General features: G+C 42.0%; 1 protein-coding gene across 5 annotated transcripts in view; it reads right to left on the reverse strand.

The window, feature by feature from the left end:
• The window catches only part of tmem39b (transmembrane protein 39B), a 77,667-nt gene extending 55,845 nt beyond the window's left edge, over positions 1 to 21,822 (reverse strand). For 2 of the 5 annotated variants that reach the window (XM_072547877.1, XM_072547880.1), the window contains exons 1-3: positions 21,622 to 21,822; positions 11,733 to 11,952; positions 5,922 to 6,005 (exon numbers count right to left, since the gene is read on the reverse strand). In XM_072547877.1, the coding sequence (XP_072403978.1) occupies positions 5,922 to 6,005; positions 11,733 to 11,952; positions 21,622 to 21,749 (432 nt within the window). In that variant the 5' untranslated portion in view covers positions 21,750 to 21,822. The remainder of the gene's footprint in view (positions 1 to 5,921; positions 6,006 to 11,732; positions 11,953 to 21,621) is intronic. The other 3 variants (XM_072547882.1, XM_072547878.1, XM_072547881.1) reach the window with 3 other exon arrangements.
• Between the last annotated feature and the right edge of the window lie 207 nt (positions 21,823 to 22,029).

Raw genomic sequence — 22,029 nt, forward strand, 5'->3', positions numbered from 1 at the left:
TGATAGTGGGGGATTCGCTGATGGCAGCATCATTGAATGTCAAGGGGCAGTGGTTAGATTGTTTCTTTAGGGTGATGGTCATAGCCTGGCATTTGTATGGTACAAATATAATTGGCACTTATCAGCCCAAGCCTGGAAATTGGCTTGTTACATTTGAAATGGAATGCTTCAGTATCTGAGGTGTTGCAAATTTTGCTGTATTGTGCAATCATCAGCTAACATCCCCACTTCCAATCTTGTGATGGAGGAATGGCTGTTGATAAAGCAGCTGAAGACACCAGGGCCTGGGACACTACACTGAGGAACTCATGCAGAAACATCTGGAGTGAAGACGATGGATTTCCAACAACTACAACCATCTTCCAATGTGCCAGGTATAACTTCAAGCTGCAGAATGTTTGCACCCCGACACCCATCGATTCCAGTTTTGCTAGGGGTCCTTGATGCCACACTTGATCAAATGCAGCCTTCACGTCAAGGATTTTCACTTTTATCTCAATTTGTTGAATTTGTCCTGCTTTTAGTGTACTGGGCATATGTGGGCAATATTCCAAATTGCCAGATAGTTGACAGTGTTGTACATGTATTGGAAGAGCTTGGCTAAGGGAGTGGCTTGTTCTGGAGCACAAATCTTCGGTACTATTGCCGGAATGGTGTCAGGGCCCATAGTATTTACAGTAACTAGTACCTCCAACCATTCCTTGACATCCTGTGAATTGAATTGACTGAAGATTGGTAAGTGCATTGCTTGGGATCACTGGAGGAGGCAGTGATAGATCATCCACTTGGCAACTCTGGCTGCAGATCGCTGTGAATTCTTCTGCCTTGTCTTTTGCATGGTGGTATTGGGCTTTTCTATCATTCAGGATGGGATATTTGTGGAGACTCCTCCTCTGTGAGTTGTTGGAATGTCTACAACCATTCCAGACAGGATGTAGCAGGACTGCAAAGCTTACATCTAATCCGTTGATTGTCAGATCACTTAGCTCTGTTATCATTTGCTCCTTATGCTGCTTTGCACACAGGTAGTCTTGTTTGGTAGCTTCACCAGCTTGACACTTTGTTGTTAGGTATGCCTGGTGCTGGTACTGGCATACCCTCCTGGACAGTCCATTGAACTAGGGGTGATCCCCCAATTTGATTGAAATGGTTGAACGGTGGATATGCTGGGCCACGAGGTCGCAGATTGTGATGGAGTACAATTCTACTGCCGTTGATGGCCCATAGTGCCTCATGTCAATTCCAAGATGGTTGCAGAGTAGCAGGGCTGAGCCTGGTGCTCATCCGATCCCATCTGCTTTCTTTCTCTTTTTATTTCTTTTCTTCTTTTTGCTTTTGGACGTGTTATTTTCCCTCTAAAGCCTGGAGAGGGGCAAATAAAAGAGGAAGCCTCCAGAGGCAGTAGCAGCAACACCAGGATGAGCCAGACATGGCTTCACCCTTGCCCGGATCTCACTGCAAGCCAGGAGCAAGCTCGGAGTTAACTCCCCCAGCCCAGACTCTCAGGTTGAGCCGTGGCTCCGGGACTGCGGTTAGGCCCACGAGCCTGAAGAAGTGCCATGAGGAACAGGAGGTATGGAACCCTCAAGTCCCCAGGCCAATGGCTCCAGCTCAGATGCAGTAGTCGTGAATTTGACAGCAGCATAGATCTAAAACGGAGACGTCAGAGTCCGTTACAGAAATCTGGCCAATGTCAATCAGTGACTGGAGGAGCAGCAGAGAAGGAACAAGAGGAGAGAATTGTGGTAACCTTAAACTGATGCAAGGTTTTAGAGTGGAAAGAATAAATAGGAACCTGAGGGGCAACCATTTTTAAACAAAGGATTGTATACATATGGAATCAGCTGCCAGTAGAAGTGATTGAGGTGTGTACATTAATAACATTTAAAAGACATTTGGACAAATACATGGATAGGAAAGGTTTAAAAGAAAATGGGCCAAATGCAGGGAAATGGGGCTCGCGTGGATGGACATTTTCTTGTTTGGCATGGACCGGTTTGGGCTGAAGGAGCTGTCTCTGTGCTGTAAGATTCTATGTTAACCTTAAGAAAATTCTGAACAGTCTCTTTGTGCTTCAGATTTCTGAAGCTTTTCCCCACTTAGACAATAGTCTACGCCTCTATTCTTCCTACCAAAGTGCATAACCTCACCTTTCCCCACACTGTATGCCATCTGCTTCTGCTTTGCCAACTCTCTTAGCCTGTCCAAGTCCTTTTGCAGCCTTCCAGCCTCTTCAACATGAACTGTCTTTCCATCTATGTGTCATTTGCGAATTTAGCATCAATGCCCTTAGTTCCTTTGTCCAGACTGATAAGATATAATGTTAATAGTTGTGGTCTCAACATGGACTCCTGTGGAACTTCACTAGTTATAGGTTGCCATCCTGAAAAATATCCCTTTATACCCACTCTATGCTTGCCAGTCAGTCAATCCTCTATCTGTGCCAGTAACTTGTCCCTAAAACAATTGACTCTTGTCTTATTTAACAGTTTCCTGTGCAGCATCTTGTCAAAGGTCTTCTGGAAATCCAAATAAATCACGTCCATTGGCACTCCTTGTTTGTTACCTCCTAAAAAATTACTAACAGATATGTTAGGCATGACTACCTCTGGACAAAGCTGAACTGACTCAGCCCTAATTTACTGAGCACTTTGAAGTACTCTGCAATCTTATCCTATGTGGCTGAATCTAAAATCTTACCAATAACTGAGGTCAGGCTAACCAACCTATAATTTCCGATCTTCTATCTCCCTCTCTTCTAACCTAGGAAAAAGACCTCATCTATTTACCATAGCCATTTTCCAATCCTCTCGGACCCTCCCTGACTCCAGTGATTCCTGAATGAACACCATCCATGCTTCTATAATCTCTAGCTCGCTCCTTCAGAACTCTGGGGTATAAAAGCGATATGCGAGATAAGTTTTTCACACAAAGGGTGGTCAGTGCCTGGAACACATTGCCAGAGGTGGTGGTGGTGCAAGCAGACACAGCAGCATTCAAGAAGGACCTGGAGAATACACAGATAGGAAGGGAATAGAGGGGTATAGATCTTGAAAATGAAGACAGGAAAAATGTATTGGTGCAGGTTTGGAGGGCTGAAGGGCCTGTTCCTGTGCTGTATTGTTCTTTGTTCGAAATATTAGATTGTTCTCTCTCCATGGATGCTGCCTGAGCCACTGTGATGGCACTTTTGCCTTCATTGGTTAACGCATTGAGTTTTGGAGTTGGGATGTCACATTCAGGCTGTACAGGACACTGGTTAGGCCACTTTTAGAATACTGCATTCAATTCTGGTCTTCCTACTATAGGAAAGATGTTATTAAACTTGAAAGTGTTCATAAAAGATGTTGCCATGATTGGAGGCTTGGAGCTATAGGGAGAGGCTGAATAGGCTGGGGCTTTTTTTCTCTGGAGCTTCAGAGGCTGAGGGGAGACCTAAAAGAGGTTTATAAAATCATGAGGGGCATGGATACGGTAAATAGATCTGGTCTTTTTCCTAGGTCCAAAATTAGAGGGCTTGGTTTAAAGTGAAAGGGGAAAGATTTTAAAGGGACCTGAGGGGCAACTTTTTCATGCAAAGGGTGGTGTGTACACAGAATGAGCTGCCAGAGGAAGTGCTGGAGGCACAAAATTTAAGACATCTGGATGGGTACATGAATAAGAAGGGTTTCGAATGATAAGGGCCAAATGCTGGCAAATGGGGCTACAGCAGTTCAGGATAACTGGTTGACGTGAGTGAGTTGGTCTGAAGGGTCCGCTTTCATGCCATATAACTCTATGACTAGGACCTGAAACTAGAACCACAGACCCAAATGAAGAGACAAGCCTTTAGGACTGAGATAAGGAGGAATTTCTTCAGTCAGAGCATCTGTGGAATGCATTGCTGCAGAGGGCCATAGAGATAATTTCATTGTGTGTATTTAAGACAGAGTTGGATAGGCTCTTGATTAGTAAGGGGATCAACAAGTTATAGCAAGAAGGCAGGAGAATGGAGATGAGTAACATGTCATCCATGATTAAAAGCAGTGCTCGTTGATTGGTTGAATGGCCTGATTCGGTTCCTAGACCTTGTCATCAAGTTGATGACTTTCATATCCACAACAGGAGAAGACTGTCCATACCGATCAGCAATCAATTTTCTGATCAAATCTTACTCTGTGCACACACCCAGATGATGTGGTTCCTTATCATTCCTTCCCCCACTGCTTGCAAAACAGCAGTGTAAACAGAACTCTCAATGATTTCCAGTACCTTGTGTTTAAAAATACACCAACTTCTTCTACAGTCCTTCATTTTAAAACAATTCTTTCTGATTTTGGCCCACAATTAAAAATAAAAATGCAGTGTTTAAAACACTTTGCCATTTCATAAAAAATGAAACTTGCATTAGAAGTCTAATGCTACAACTATACAATTTAAAAGCAGTGCACATTGTTATCCTGAACTGCTGTAGCCCCATTTGTCAGCATTTGGCCCTTACCATTTGAAACCCTTCTTATTCATCTACCCATCCAAATGGTTTATCAAGAGCAATGACGAAAGAGAAGAAATGTGATCAAAATGAACTTTAATAGATGATAGTGGAAAAGTGTTATGTATTATCAAAGTGAAAGCTATATAAGTAGAATAGATGTGATCAGGAAATTGAAATAGGAAATCTAAAAGTGACCTTTTCAGTTTGTTTTTTGCAGGGAGCTATAATGTAAATGCAAATCAAATATCATTATTAGTTAGAAACAGAGGTATACTGTGGACAGAATAATGACTACCCTTATGCTTGATTTGTACTTATATATTGAGAGAATTGAAGAAGGGAAACATGGTTTTCATTTCAATTTCATACTAGATTGTTTGGAAATATGCATACATGCATTTAAATGAAGCTTTAAGCCAGCACAAGAGAAGACCAAAACTGCGGTGTTATCCTTAGACACAGAGAGACAAAAAAAACAGAAAAAAGTTATTTTAGACAGCGAGAGCCTTCCAAAAGGTCAGTGAGTGCAGATTTCTTTCAGACACAAAAACAAGTCATTCAGAAAGAAAAAAGCCTGTGACCTTTATAGCACTGTCCAAAACACTGAGCAGAAAAAGAAGTTCTGAGTGGCTTTAAGTTTTCAAACAGAAAAGCTCCAGGAACAGAAGACTTTACATGCTACAAGACTTTTGAGTGCATGAAATTAAGGAGCATATGTTTAAGGAATAAGTTAGTTGCATTAGCAGTTTGTTTAAGGGTTTCAAGAAGAGACACAAACTAAAGAAGTTAATATTGAGTGAATGCAGACTCTTGCCAGAAAGAAATTAAAAAGCTGTGCCAACTGAACAAGGAACATTAAAATCGAAACAGAGTAGTTCTTTACTGAGATTTGAGTATCTGTAAGGTTGCTGTGGGCGGGGCAGAAGGATTAAAACTTTCTTTCAGATATTTGCAATAAGACCACTTTAAATAGTTCTTATATTGTATAAAGTAGTTTACTTTTTCTAACTTTCGCATTTAATAAACAATGATATTCATTTGTTGAAACTACATTGGCAGACTCCTGTGATTATGTTCGCTGACTGACCATCATGATAAATAAATTGGAAAAATAGAACTTATGGGTTATTAAACAAGATTTCACTTTGTGGCTTGTCCAGTATTATCATCAGCTGGGATCATAACAATTGCCCACTTGGACTGTGGAGACTGATCAATCTCATTTTATTAGTTTGGGGTAATTGGGATTTTGATGGAAATTGTTTTCATCCACTCTAACATATTGATGGAAAAAATCAAATGTACTGTTTATGCTGCAAACTGTAGCAGTTTTTACTCAATTGTTTTAAAAGAATTCAGCAGAACAAAACAAAAAGGCTTCTCTGCTAGTATGTACCCATCTGGAAAAGTGAACATTACTTAAAAGCAGAAGTTATATGGAGCTTACCTCTTTTACAACTGCAATTATAAGACGACGTGCCAACACAATAATAGCGAGGACTAATAAATTGTAATCAATCAGATGGAAATTCTACAAATGGAGAGAAAACCATACTTCAACATAATTCATCATTTTGTTGTAGTGTCACAGAATATAAGAACACAACAACAGACTTTGCCTGCTTCATCACTCAATACGATTGTCACTAATTTTCTCTTTCAACTCTACGTTCTTGCCCAGTTCTTATGTCCCTTGATGCCCAGACAGACCAACAATCTGTCGATTTCAGGCTTAAAAATACTGAAGAATGGAATACCCTCAAAATTCTGGGGAGCTCAATTTCAAATATTCATAACTCTGCAATGAACACACGTCTCCTTAGATTGATCCCTCATCCTGAGATTGATCCCTTATTCTGAAATTTTGTCTGAGATTCTAGATTTCCTTAGCCAAGGAAAATAACTGACTGCCCAGCCTAACAACCCCCTTCAGAATCTTGTATGTTGCAATGAGATCACCTTTCATTCTTCTAAATTCCAGAGAACATAGATCCAATTTACTCAGCCTCTCATCCCAAGAACCAATCTACTGAACATTTATTTTTATTCATCCACAGATGTGGGCAGCACTGGCTGAGTCAGTATTTATTGCCCATCCCTAATTGCCCAGAGGGCAGTTAAAAGTCAACCACACTGTTGTGGGTCTGGAGTCATAGAAAGGTCAGACCAGGTCAGGATGGCAGTTCCCTTCCCTAAAAGATGTTAGTGAACGAGGCACGTTTTTTCTGGAAATTGATAAACGTTTGACGGTCATCATTAGACTCTTATTTCAGATTATTATGGAATTCAAATTCCACCATCTGCCATGGCGTGATTCAAACCCGGATCCCCAGAACATTAGCTGGGTCTCATTACTTGGTAACAGTCTAGCAATAACACCATTAGGCCATTGCCTCCTATCCAACAGTAGTATATTTTTCTCTAGAAATGGAGACTAAAGCCATGCACATACTCCAAGAATAATCTCACTAAAACTCTGTGCAATAGTAATAAGACTCCCAACTCATGATCTTTTGTAATTGCTGGCATGCTGATTTCACATCCTTGTATGAGTGAGAATTTCTCTGAATATCAACCTTTCAAAGTTTCATGCTTTATAAATAAAAAAATTTTGCTTTCCTATTCTTACTACCAAAATGAATAACATTACACCTATCCAAATTATATGACATTTGTCAGCCAGTTTCCCACTTAACATTCAATATACTATCGGCCCTCAATGTTGCACCGACCATGAACTATTCTCAGCTTGTCCCCTACGCTATCCCAAAATCATCCACGTGCTTATCTAAGGACTGTTTAAATCTCCTGATTGTGGCTGAGTTGACTACATTGGCTGGTAGGGCATTCCACGCCCTTACCACTCTCTGCGTAAAGAACCTGCCTCTGACATCTGTCTTAAATCTATCACCCCTCAATTTGTAGTTATTCCCCCTCGTACAAGTTTACATCATCATCCTAGGAAAAAGACTTTTACTGTCTACCCTACCTAATCCTCTGATCATCTTGTATGTCTCTATCAAATCCCCTCTTAGCCTTCTTCTCTCCAATGAAAACAGGTTCAAGTCCCTCAGCCTTTCCTCATAAGACCTTCCCTCCAGACCAGGCAACATCCTGGTAAATTTCCTCTGCACCTTTTCCAATGCTTCCACATCCTTCCCGAAGTATGGGGACCAGAACTGTGCACAATATTCCAAGTGTGGCCGCACCAGCATTTTGCATAGTTGCAGCATGATATTGCGGTTCGGGAACTCAATCCCTCAACCAATGAAACCTAACACACCTCATTATGCCCTTCTCACATCCTATTTTCCTTCTCAGCTTTGTACTGATAGCAAAATTAAATATATTATCCTCAATTTCTTTGTCCAAATCATAGAGTCACATAGCACGGAAACAGACCCTTCGGTCCAATTCATCCATGCCGACCAAGTATCCCAACCAAATAGTGCCTGTGCTTGGCCCATATCCCTCTAACTGATTCCTATTCATGCATCTGTCAATGTCTTTTAAATATTTTAATTGTATCTGCATCCATCACTTCCTCTGGTAGTTCATTCTATACATGCAGCACCCTCCGAAAAGCCGCTCAGATCCCTTTTAAATCTTTCCCTTTACCTTAAACTTACATCTTACAGTTTTGAACTCCCCTATCCTCGGGAAAATACTTCTGCTATTCAACTTGTCTATGTCACTCATTATGTTATAAACCTCTATAAGGTCACCCCTTGAGAATGTGTATAGGGTTAAAGCAGGTAGGGAAAGAGTTAAGTTCTGAGTTTTGTGAAACAAGAGGTTCAGCAGAGCATGACTCAGATCAGATAAGAACTTACAGTTAACAACGGGGTTCTGGAGACAAGGGTAATGGGTTAACAAGATGGAAAAGCATTCATTATGTCAAGCCATTTAACAATATTGCAAGCATTCAATATGTGATGTCAGTTTAACAAGGTGACAAGTATTTATTATGTGAAGCCAGTTATTCATTGTGTAACAACAGATGGCTTAATCTTAACTACTGGCACTCAATGATTGTAATGGTAACCCAATTAATATGTATGTCGCCTTATCTGAATGTTCTTCCCTGTAAAATGGCTATATAGTTCAATGAGAAACTGCTGTTCCAGAGAAGACCGTGAAATCATGTCTCTGTGCACACAGGCACTCATTCTCTCTCCCTCCAGGTCCTGAAATATAGATGAGGAGATGTCTTTGAGCATTTTGCTTTGACTGAGAGGAAGAAAATGGGATGACACCCTCAATCTCCTACTCTCCAAGGAAAAATTACCTAGCCTATCCAGCATCTCCTTATAACTCAAACCCTCCAGTCCCGGCAACATCCTTGTAAATCCTTTCTGTACCCTTTCCAATTTAATAATATCCTTCCTATAGCAGTGTATCCAGAAGTGTATGCAGTGCTCCAAATGTGGCCTTGCCAATGATCTGTACAATTGGAACATGACACCCTAACTCCTGTACTCAATGCTCCGATCAATAACGGCAAGCAAGCCAAATGCCTGCTTCACCACCCTGTCTACCTGTGAAACCACATTCAAGGAATTATGTATCTGATCCCCTATGGCTCTCTGTTCGATAACACTCCACAATGCTCCATCATTAACTGTGTAAGCACCACCCTGGTTTGTCTTACCAAAATACAACACTTCACATTTATCTAAATTAAACTCCATCTGCCATTCCGTAGCCCATTGGCCCTGCTGATCAAGATCCCACTATACTCTTAGATTACCTTCTTCCCTGCCCACTACACTACCAAATTTGGTGTCATCTGCAAACTTACTAACCATTTTTCCTATATGCGCATCCAAATCATTTACATAAATGAAAAACAACAGTGGAGCCAGTTGGTAAACAGTCAGGTCCCCAAAATCGAGTCTTGTGGCACTTCACTAGTTCCAGCCTGACAACTTGAAATGTCTAGTTTATCCCTACTCTTTGCAGTCAGTCCATTAACCAATTGTTAATGTTATTACCTCAACATGTCACGTACATGTTATGTTAGGCGCAACATGAGTTTGTATATTGCACATTAACCTTTCACATAGTATGTTGTCAAATCCTTGGCAAACTAACTTCAGGGTTTACTTAATCTAATAAAAACTCAATAAATTTGTTAAAAATGACTTTCTTTTCCCAAGATGGCTTTTCCTGCTCAAACTATGCTTTTCTAAGTGCAATAATGAAACTGTCTTAAACATTGATCACAGCATTTTCTCGATCTGATGTCTTAATTGACTGGCCTAATGTTTCCTGTTTTCTATCTACCTCCTTTCCAGATTCCTATCATTTTAATTTAGCTCATAAAATGAACTATATATTGATGCTTCATTAGGCCATTCAGTAGCCAATCAGACACTCTGGATCTTTAAAAAGAGCAGGTGGGATCCAGATCCACAAATCCAGCCCCTATTTCCAATAGATTCCATTTCTGTCAGTCATAAAAAGGGATGTGAGGCACACAAGAGCAAATTACAAATCAGGTGGGCTTTTTAATCTCAGTGCACAGGACAAACTGAAATAATTTTTGGCCCAGGGAAGGTCTCTAACTATGGTGCATTCTTCATGAGTTTATGGTAGAGATGTAATCCTTTATGAAGGACAAGTAAAACATGTAAAGCTGTCAAGTTACTTAAGTGTTGAAAATAACCTTGCCTGCCTGTAACTGGGAGAATAAAATCTGTTCTAGCATTTTCAATGGATGTTTGGTGACATAGCTTTAAATGGTATCATAACGTTATTACTGTTTCCATGACCTATCACTATCACAGTGGGGGTGTCTGAGTTTTAGTTTTATTGATGGTTCCAAGAGGTAATTAAAATCTTAATCTTTAACGTGGGATTACGAATACAAATGTTTGTTTTCCTAAGGGATGAAATGCTTTGTGGCGGGGGGGGGGGGGGGCTGGGGGTTTAAATATGTTGAATGAGTTTTCAAGAATGGGACGTTTGCTATATGGTGAAGTCTGTCAATAGATATGTAGTACTTTATTTTATTTCACCTCTGGATGGTTTCCAAGATTTGCTAATACTAGGTATTGAGTAAATTGGCATGAAGAGTTTGAGGGCAAAGGATGGGACTTGGGGAGCTAAAAGGAACAATTAAATTTTCAAAATTACTATCAATTGACTTAGGTTCCTAAACAGCATTTGTACTGGTGGCAGTAAATTCGATCAAAACAGTCAGAGCTGGAAAAGAAAACATTTAAAATTTAAACCATCAGAAATTTCATTTTCTTTGGTAAATGACTGATATGCACAGCAAAATAAAGAATAATCCTGGATAAACATTTTTTTTTCAAAATTGACAAATATGAAAGGACTGTTGATTCACATGAAAGTTGCACAGTAAATTTTCAATGTAGTCAAGGAGAGCTTATGATCCTATAAATTTTGCACTGATGTAGATTAGATAGTAAAAGACCTTTATTCTTGATTTAAATTTGTTATTTTGTCCGACCTATAATTTTCACTATCAGGGCATAACAGGAACTTTCTAGATACTGGAAACACCATACTTAATGCTCAGGATGCAATGAGACAGCATGGCTAAAATTAAGGTTTTACCATAGAGTCATAGAGATTTACAGCATGGAAACAGACACTTCGGTCCAACCCGTCCATGCCGACCAGATATTCCAACCCAACCTAGTTCCAACTGCCACCGCCTGGCCCATATCCCTCCAAACCCCTCCTATTCATATACCCATCCAAATGCCTCTTAAATGTTGCAACTGTACCAGCCTTCACCACATTCTCTGGCACGAATTCAAATAGCAAAGGCGGTAACTGTGCAGGTTTTCTCTCTCTCTCTCTCTCTATCCTGCACTGTCCTCACCATGTGCTTCCTTTGTCTGCTCTTCTCCCTTTTAAACTGCTGTTGTTATGACTTTCTTTTTCCAAGGTTCCAGAACAATGCAACAGCATATAAAACAGTAATTGCTGCTCCTGGAATTTGAGGAAATCACCTCCAACACCTAAAATACCTCAAAAAAGGAGCAGCTCTTACAGCCAGAAATTTTTCCCGTCCTCCATCTTGGATTACCCAGAATCCAAATACCCATTAAAATGTTATAAATTTAAAAGCACAGTAAACATAAATGTGCATGTATTTTCTGTTGTGAACATGAAGTTTGATTAGCATTTTAGACAGTCCAAGAGAAAATTGGTTCCATGAACTATTTGGCCAGGAGAAAACTCTAATTTGTCAGATCACAAGGAACAACACATTGATACTCACCAGTGATGTAAATGAAGGTGGATGAGTTGGAGGATACCACCACACTGTTTTATAGATGTTGATGTAATGAACAAACAAAGCTACAAGGTGGCAGAAGAGAAGGTGAAGCTCAAACAGAATGCCTTTCTCAAGAGGTAGTTCAGGAATCTTACAGTGTTTCAGAGGGATCACGGTCTGGGTTGCAAGGGGAGGGCTTGTCAAGCCAGTTCCTGAGCCACTCCTAATGATAAAGGTAAAAAGAATTGCAATTGACAATGTTGTGATAGCATTAAGATTATTTATACATTTATTGGACAAAGCATGGTGTTTCTTCACTCCTTAAAGTAAAAGTAAATTAATTGAGTCATACAGCATTGAAACAGGACTTTTGGTCCGTCATGTCTATGCCAACCAGTAAGCACCAAATCACACCAATCCCATTTACGTGAACTTGATCCACAGCCTACAATGCTCAGGCATTTTAAGTATTAATCCAGATGCTTCTTGAACGTTGCAAGAGTACTTGCCTCCACCACCATCTAAGCGAGCATGTTCCTTATATTTGCGACCCTCTAGATGAAAAAGCCTTTCCTTGGATTTCCTCTAAGTCACTTGATCCTCACCTTAAACTTATGCCCTCTGATCTTAAGACACATGTGCCATGGGGAAGAGATTCTCACTATCTACTCTATGCCTTTCATAATTTTGTATACCTCAATCAAACTCCCCTCCAGCCTCCTCCGTTCTAAGGAAAAAAAACCCAGTCTATCCAATCTCTCATAACCAAGGCTGTTCATCCCACACAACATCCTGGTGAATCTCCTCTGCACCATTTCCAGTGCAATCACATCCTTCTGTGAGTGTGACAAGCAGAACTGTACACAGTATTCCATCTGTGGCCTAACCAACGCTCCATACCAAAGAACATTACAGTACAGGAACAGGCCCTTCAGCCCTCCAAGCCTACACTGATCCATATGCTCTAGCTAAATCTGCTGCCTATTTTCTAAGGATCTGTATCCCTTTGCTCCCTGCCTATTCACGTATCTATCTAGACACATCTTAAACAACGCTATAATTCCTGTCCCTACCACCTCCACTGATAATGCATTCCAGGCACCCACCACCCTCTGCATGAAGAACTTTCCACATATGTCTCCACTAAACTTTTCCCCTCTCACTTTGAACTTGTGACCCCGAGTAATTGAGTCCTCCGGTCTGGGAAAAAGTTTCTTGCTATCCATCCTGTCTACACCTCTCATGATTTTGTAGGCTTCAATCAGGTCCCCTTTCAACCTCCTTGTTGCCAATGAAAATAATCCTAATCTACTCAACCTCTCCTCATAGTTAGAACCCTCCATACCAAGCAACATCCTGGTGAACCTCCTCTGCAACCTCTCCAAAGCTTCCACCTCCTTTTGGTAAAGTGGCGATCAGAACAGTACGCAGTATTCCAAATGTAGCTGAACCAAAGTCTTATACAACAGTAACACGACGTGCTAACTCTTGTACTCAGTACTCCGTCTGATGAAGGAAAGCATGCCATACGCTTTTTTGACCACTAGGGCAGAGCAGTAGATGTGATCTATATGGACTTCAGTGAGGCGTTCCACAAGGGTCCCCATGGGAGACTAATTAGCAAGGTTAGATCTCACCAAATACAGGAAGAACTAGCCATTTGGACACATAATTGGCTCAAAGGTAGAAGACAGAGGTGGTGGAGGAGGGTTGTTTTTCAGACTGGAGGCCTGTAACCAGTGGAGTACCACAAGGATCGGCGCTGGGTACTCTACTTTTTGCTATTCACATAAATGATTTGGATGCGAGCATAAGAAGTACAGTTAGTAAGTTTGCAGATGACACCAAAATTAGCGGTGGTAATGGACAGCGAAGAGGGATACCTCAGATTACAACAGGATCTTGACCAGATGGGCAAATGGGCTGAGAGGTGGCAGATGGGGTTTAATTCAGATAAATGGGAAGTGCTGAATTTTGGGAAAGCAAATCTTAGCAAGACTTATACACTTATTTGAGCTATAGGGAGAGGCTGAACAGGCTGGGGCTGTTTTCCCTGGAGCATTGGAGGCTGATGGGTGACCTTATAGAGGTTTCCAAAATTATGAGGGGCACGGATAGGGTAAATAAACAAAGTCTTTTCCCTGGGGTCAGGGAGTCCAGAACTAGAGGGCATAGGTTTAGGTTGAGAGGAGAAAGATATAAAAGAGACCTAAGAGGCAACTTTTTCACACAGAGGGTGGTACGTGTATGGAATGAGCTGCCAGAGGAAGTGGTGGAGGCTGGTACAATTGCAACATTTAAGAGGCATTTGGATGGGTATATGAATAGGAAGGGTTTGGAGGGACGTGGGCCGGGTGCTGGCAGAGGGACTAGATTGGGTTGGGATATCTGGTCAGCATGGACGGGTTGGACCGAAGGGTCTGTTTCCATGCTGTACATCTCTATGACCACTCTACTGACCTATTTTGCCACCTTCAGGGAATAATGGACCTGAACACCCAGATGTTTCTGTACATCAATTTCCCCTACTTTTCCACTTACTGTATAGTTCGCTCTGGAATTGCATTCCAAAATACATCACCTGGCATTTGTCCACATAGAAATGGCAGGTGCAGTTCACTGCCCAACTCTCCAATCCATCTATATTCTGCTGTATTCTCTGACCAAACCGCTCCCCCTGAACCACCGTCCGACACCACGCTCCCCCCGAACCGCCATCCAACACCGTTCTCCCCCTGAACCACCGTCCGACACCGCGCTCCCCCCGAACCACCGTCCGACACCACGCGCCCCCCGAGCCCCGCCCAACACTGCCCCCCCAAACCCCGCCCAACACCAACACCCACCTGCCCCCCTGACCACTCCGCCTGCTCCCACCCCCACCCTCCGCGCAACTCGTCTGCCCCCGCACCCACCCTACCCCTTTCTGCCCTGCCCCCTCTCCAGGACAGCCAGACTGGACACCAACAAGGCGCGCGCGCGCGCACACACACACACACACCTTTTCACTGCAACGTTTTGACAGGTTCCACCTCAGCTCTGTACAGGATAATGTTAGAGAAACTATCTGGGAAGGGGAGTTTAGGATACATGCCTGTGTAAAATTCCAGGGTAAGTGTGGGAATAGAGTGAGAGGGCGGGAGGGCAGTCATTTAGAGACGGTGTCTGCGCTCCCATCAGTTCAGGACTGTTCTCAGCAGCACTTTTAATCATTATAAACAAAAGACGGAATCAGTGTTGGACACATGTTTGATGTAATGTTTCTGTCGAGACCCCGAGATCATCTTCACATAATCCGATTTTCAGATCATCAGTATTCGGATAATCAAGGTTCCACTGTATATCACAAACAATGATGGACCCAGCACAGATCCCTGTGCGACACCACTGGTCACAGGTCTCCATTTTGAGAAGCTCACTTCCACTACTATTCTCTGTCTCCTGTTGCCCAAATAGTTCTCTATCCATTTAGCTAAAAGACCCTGGACCCCATGCGACTTCACCTTCTTCATCAGCCTACCATGGGGAACCTTATCAAACACCTAATTAAAGTCCATGTATATGACATCTAAATCCCTTCCCTCATCAATCAACTTTGTCACCTCCTCAAAGAATTCTATTAGCTTTGTAAGGCATGACCTTCTCGGCACAAAATTATGCCGCCTATCCTTGATAAGCACATTTTCTTCCAAATGAGTATATACCCTATCCCTTTGTATCTTCTCCAGTAGCTTCCCTACCACTGATGTCAAGCTCACTAGTCCTTAATTACCTGGATTATCCCTGCTACCCTTCTTAAACAAGGGACAACATTAGCAATTCACCAGTCCTCTGGGACCTCCCCCGTTTTCAAGGATGCAGCAAAGATATCTGTTAAAGCCCCAGCTATTTCCTCTCTTGCTTCCCTCAGTAACCTGGGATAGATCCCATCCGGACCTGGGGACTTGTCCACCTTAATGTCTTTTTGAATACACAACACTTCTTCCCTCCTTATGCCAACTTGACCTACAGTAATCAAAAATCTATCCCTAACCTCAACATCCATCATGTCATGCTCTTCGGTGAATACCAATGCAAAGTACTCATTAAGAATCTCACCCATTTTCTCTGACTCCACACATATCTTTCCTCTTTTGTCCTTGAGTGGGCCAAACCTTTCCCTATTTACCCTCCTGCTCCTTATATATGAATAAAAGGCTTTGGGGTTTTCCTTAACCCTGCTTGCCAAGGATATCTCATGACCCCTTTTAGCCCTCTTCGTTCCTCGTTTCAGATTGGTCCTACATTCCCGATATTCCTCCAAATTTTCGTCTGTCTTCAGTTGTCTGGACCTTACATACGCATGTATACATTGTGCATGTCCTTTTCTATTAACCTTCCCAAATTGGATTACCTCGTATTTATGGGGAATAAATTCCATCTGCCAAAGCTCTGCCCAATTTACCTAATCAATAGACTAGCCTGAGATCATCCTCTCCACTAGAGTCATAGAGACGTACAGCATGGAAACAAGACCCTATGGTCCAACCTGTCCATGCCGACCAGATATCCCAACCCAATCTAGTCCCATCTACCAGTACCCAGCCCATATCCAACCAAACCCTTCCTATTCATATACCCATCCAAAAGCCTTTTAAATGTTGCAATAGTACAAGCCTACACCACTTCCTCTGGTAGCTCATTCCATACACGTACCATCCTCTGCGTGAAAAGGTTGCCCTTTAGGTCACTTTCCCCTCTCACCCTAAACCTATGCCCTCTAGTTCTGAACTTCCCGACCCCAGGGAAAAGACTTTGTCTATTTATCCTATCCATGCCCCTCATAATTTTGTAAACCTCTATAAGGTCACCCCTCAGCCTCCGACGCTCCAGGGAAAACAGCCCCAGCCTGTTCAACCTCTCCCTGTAGCTCAAATCCTCCAACCCTGGCAACATCTTTGCAAATCTTTTCTGAACCCTTTCAAGTTTCACAACATCATTTTGAATAGGAAGGAGACCAGAATTACATGCAATATTCCAACAGTGGCCTAACCAATGTCCTGTACAGCCGCAACATGACCTCCCAACTCCTGTACTCAATACTCTGACCAATAAAGGAAAGCATACCAAACGCCTTCTTCACTATCCTATCGACCTGTGATTCCACTTTCAAGGAGCCATGAACCAGCACTCCAAGGTCTCTTTGATCAGCAACACTCCCTAGGACCTTACCATTATGTGTATAAGTCCTGCTAAGATTTGCTTTCCCAAAATGCAGCAAATTTAATCTGAATTAAACTCCATCTGCCACTTCTCAGCCCATTGGCCCATCTGGACCAGATCCTGTTGGAATTTGAGGAAACCCTCTTTGCTGTCCACTACACCTTCAAGTTTGGTGTCCTGTACCTCTTATGCTCACATCCAAATAATTTATGTAAATGACAAAAAGTAGAGGACCCAGCACAGATCCTTGTGGCACTCCACTGGTCACAGGCCTCCAGTCTGAAAACAACCCTCCACCACCACCCTCTGTCTTCTACCTTTGAGCCAGTTCTGTATCCAAATGGCTCGTTCTCCCTTTATTCCATGAAATCTAACCTTGCTAATCAGTCTCCCATGGGGAACCTTGTCAAAAGCCTTACTGAAGTCCATATAGATCACATCTACTGCTCTGCCCTCATCAATCTTCTTTGTCACTTCTTCAAAAAACTCAATCAAGTTTGTGAGACATGATTTCCCACGCACAAAGACATGTTGACTATCCCTAATCAGTCCTTGTCTTTCCAAATACATGTGCATCCTGTCCCTCAGGATTCCCTCCAACAACTTGCCCACCACTGAGGTCAGGCTCACCGGTCTATAGTTCCCTGGCTTGTCTTTACCGCCCTTCTTAAACAGTGGCACCACGTTTGCCAATCTCGTCATCTGGCACCTCACCTGTGACTATCGATGATACAAATATCTCAGCAAGAGGCCCAGCAATCACTTCTCTAGCTTCCCACAGATTTCTAGGGTACACCTGATCAGGTCCTGGGGATTTAACCACCTTTAACCGTTTCAAGACATCCAGCACTTCCTCCTCTGTAATCTGGACATTTTGCAAGATGTCACCATCTATTTCCCTACAGTCTATATCTTCCATATCCTTTTCCCACAGTAAATACTGATGCAAAATATTCATTTAGTATCCCCCCCTTTTTCTGTGGCTCCACACAAAGGCTGCCTTGCTGATCTTTGAGGGGCCCTATTCTCTCCCTAGTTACCCTCTTGTCCTTAATATATTTGTAAAAACCCTTTGGATTCTCCTTAATTCTATTTGCCAAAGCTATCTCATGTCCCAATTTTGCTCTCCTGATTTCCCTCTTAAGTATACTCCTACTTCCTTCATACTCTTCTAAGGATTCATTCGAGGTAAAGACAATGACTGCAGATGCTGGAAACCAGATTCTGGATTAGTGGTGCTGGAAGAGCACAGCAGTTCAGGCAGCATCCAAGTAGCTTCGAAATCGACGTTTCGGGCAAAAGCCCTTCATCAGGAATATTCCTGATGGAGGGCTTTTGCCCCAAACGTCGATTTCGAAGCTACTTGGATGCTGCCTGAACTGCTGTGCTCTTTCAGCACCACTAATCCAGAATAAGGATTCACTCGATCTATCCTGTCTATACCTGACATATGCTTCCTTCTTTTTCTTAACCAAACCCTCAATTTCGTAAGTCATCCAGCATTCCCTATACCTACCAGCCTTCCCTTTCACCCTGACAGGAATACACTTTCTCTGGATTCTTGTTATCTCATTTCTGAAGGCTTCCCATTTTCCAGCCGTCCCTTTACCTGCGAACAAACACCACCAATTTTTGTCTCATCTGCAAACTTACTAATTATACCTTCTATGTTCACATCTAAGTCATTAATGTACATAACAAACAGTAAGGGTCCTAGTACACCACTGGTCACAGGCTTCCAATTACAAAAGCCTGCACCATCATTCTTTGCCTCCTTTTTGTAAGCCAATTCTGAATCCTATTTGTCAACTTGCCTTGGATCCATGGCTTTCACCTTTTGGACCAGTCTTCCATATGGGACCTTGTCAAATCCTTACTAGAAGACTAAATAAACCAGATCCACCGCACTACCAATATATTTAGTCACCTTTTCAAAAAAGGTCAAATAAATCAGACACAATCTCCCTCTAATAAATCCATGCCGACTATCCTTGATCAATCCCTGCTTCTCCCAGAATTGATTAATCCAGTTATTCAGAATTTTTCCAATAATTTCCCGACCACTGATGTCAGACTAATTGGTCTGTAATTATCTAGCCTGTCCCTGCTGCCCTTACTGAACAAAGGAACTACATCAGCTATCCTCCAGTCACCTAGTGCATTGCCTGTGGTCAGCTATTAAAACATTTAGTAATTTTGCAGGACAGAATTTGAATATTTTAAAGCAAAGACAAACTTTGATGAAAACTGTCATCCTGCACTCGTTAAAACATTTCACAAAAATAAAAATTCAAGAGGAAAACCAACATTTATACTGCATGAAATGTGAGTGTTGATTGCCCAGCATATGTACTCTGATTGGCAAAGACATCGCCATGAAGAGTTCACTCATCAGTGCTGATTAACAGTGAAGCATTCACAACACACCCCCTGAACGTGACTTAATAGAGACATACAAGATGATCAGAGGGTTACATAGGGTGGATAGTGAGAGCCTTTTTCCTTGAATGGTAATGGTTAGCATGAGGGGACATAGGTTTAAATTGAAGGGTGATAGATGTCAGAGGTAGATTCTTTACTCAGAGAGTAGTAAGGGAATGGAATGCCAACTTTAAGGGCATTTAAATGGTCATTGGATAAACATATGGATGATAATGAAATAGCGTAGATTTGATGAGTTTCAGATTGGTTTCATAGGTCGGTGCAACATCAAAAACCGAAGGGCCTGTACTACACTGTAATGTTCTATGAATGTGAGGAATTACATTGACAATTAGTTTAGGATAGTCAGGCCCACAGTGTGGTGCACTAGTATGTAAAGGAAACAACATACAAAGAACATTACAGTACAGGAACCGGTCCTTCAGAGCTCCAAGCCCACACCAATCCAGATCCTCTATTTAAATCTGCCACCTATTTTCTAAGGATCTGTATCCCTTTGCTCCCTGCCCATTCATGTATCTGTCGAGATACATCTTAAATGACACTATCGTTCCCACCCCTACTACATCCGCTGGCAGTGCATTCCAGGCACCCACCACTCTGAAGAACATTTCACATATAACGCCCCTAAACCTTTCCCCTCTCACTTTGAACTTGTGACCCCATATAATTGAGTCCTCCACTCTGAGAAAAGGTTTCTTGCTATCCACCCTATCTAACCTCTCATGATTTTGCAGGCCTCAATCAGGTCCCCCCTCAATCTCCACCTTTCCAATGAAAATAATCCTAATCTACGCAACCTCTTTTCATAGCTAGCATCCTCCATACCAGGCAACATCCTGATGAACCTCCTCTACACTCTCAAAAACATCCACATCCTTTTGGTAAAAGCAAATTACAGCGGATGCTGGAATCTGAAACCAAAAGAGAAAATACTGAAAAATCTCAGCAGGTCTGGCAACATCTTTAAGGAGAGAAAAGTGAGTCAAAGGGTCAGTTAGACTTGAAACGTCATGTCTTTTCTCTCCTTACAGATGCTACCAGACCTGCTGAGATTTTCCAGCATTTTCTCTTTTGGTTTCACATCCTTTTGGTAATGTGGCAACCAGAACTGTACGCAGTATTCCAAATGTGACGAAACAAAAATCTTATACAACAGTAACATGACCTGCCAACTCTTGTATTCAACACTCTTGTCCAATGAAGGAAAGCATGCCCTTCTTGACCATTCTACTGACCTATATTGCTGCCTTCTAGGAACAATGGACCTGAACACCCAGATCCCTCTGTACATCAATTTTCCCCAGGACGTTTCCACTTACTGTATGGTTCGTTCTGGAATTGCATCGTCCAAAATGCATCACTTCGCACTGTCTGGATTGAACTCCATCTGACATTTCTCTGTCCAACTCTCCAATCTATTTATACTCTGCTGTGTTCTCTGACAGAACTCTTCACTATATGCTACTCCACCAATCTTATTGTCATCTGCAAACTTGCTAATGAAGCAACCTACACTTTCCTCCAAATCATTTAGATATATCACAAATTATGTAGTATACATAACTACACTGGGTCCTGGGCTTTGCAGACAAAAGGAATGTGTATGGGCATTGCACCCATTCCAACTAAACAAATAGGTCAGCCATTTATTTGCTGGTTCATTTCTCAGGGCAAAACCATGATCAATTGCAGCCAACCTGCCTATTTTAAAATTTGAATAATGCCTGGCTTGTATCTGAACAAACCCCATCCCCCATGAAAACAGAACTACAGATGTTGGAATCAAACAATAACTGCTGGAAAAACTCAGCAGCTCTGGCAGTATCTGTGGAGTTAATGCTGGAGGTCCAGCGGCCGTTCTTCAGAATGTTACCTGGGTATTATCTGTCTCTCCATGGTAACATCTCCACCAATAAGAATCCAATTCCCGCATATTCAATTGTTGGTTTCCCCTTGAATTTATGTTCTCGGTAAAGCTCTTGAATTGTGCAAGCTGAAAAAATGTTTCTTTTAAACGTAATGTAAATATACTTCCACAAATATTCTCATCTGTCCAGAAACCCATTTGAGGAGGGGCACAAATGATCATTGTATTAAAAAAAACCATTATAAGGAAAATGCTTTGGTTAAGTTATATTTTAGTTCTCATCTAGGATCCTACTGTCCTTGTTAGTGAATCAAACTACTTCATTTGGACACCCAGAGTCAGCAAACATTCTACAGGTTAGACAGGAACTCTTTTTACCTGGTTCTTGATCGTACTCCGGTAATGGGCGAGCTGGAGGAATAGCTAGAGCCCCCTAATGTTCCAGATTCATTGAGTTGTGTTCTGCAGTAGGATGCTCTACTTGGCCCTCTTCTACCCCCTGCCATGCCAAAGAATGGCACTTTTTTCAGCGTGGAGCTTACCTTTGGTGTGGGGCGTGCTGTAATTGAATAAAATAAATGAGTATATTGTCACCATTTGTAAAAGGATATAAAAACCACTGTTACACAGGAAACTATTATAATCTTTTTAAATGCTACATTTCCATATCAAAGTGGATGTACAGGAGGAAGACTTTACAAAAAGGGGAGAGTGAGGACACAGAACAGATGAGGTGGTGGATTGGTGAGGGGATGTGCAGGTGGAGTAGGGAGGGGGATGGGGGGT

Source organism: Chiloscyllium punctatum, chromosome 27, assembly GCF_047496795.1.
Source record: "Chiloscyllium punctatum isolate Juve2018m chromosome 27, sChiPun1.3, whole genome shotgun sequence".
NCBI classification, from domain to species: Eukaryota; Metazoa; Chordata; class Chondrichthyes; order Orectolobiformes; family Hemiscylliidae; genus Chiloscyllium; species Chiloscyllium punctatum.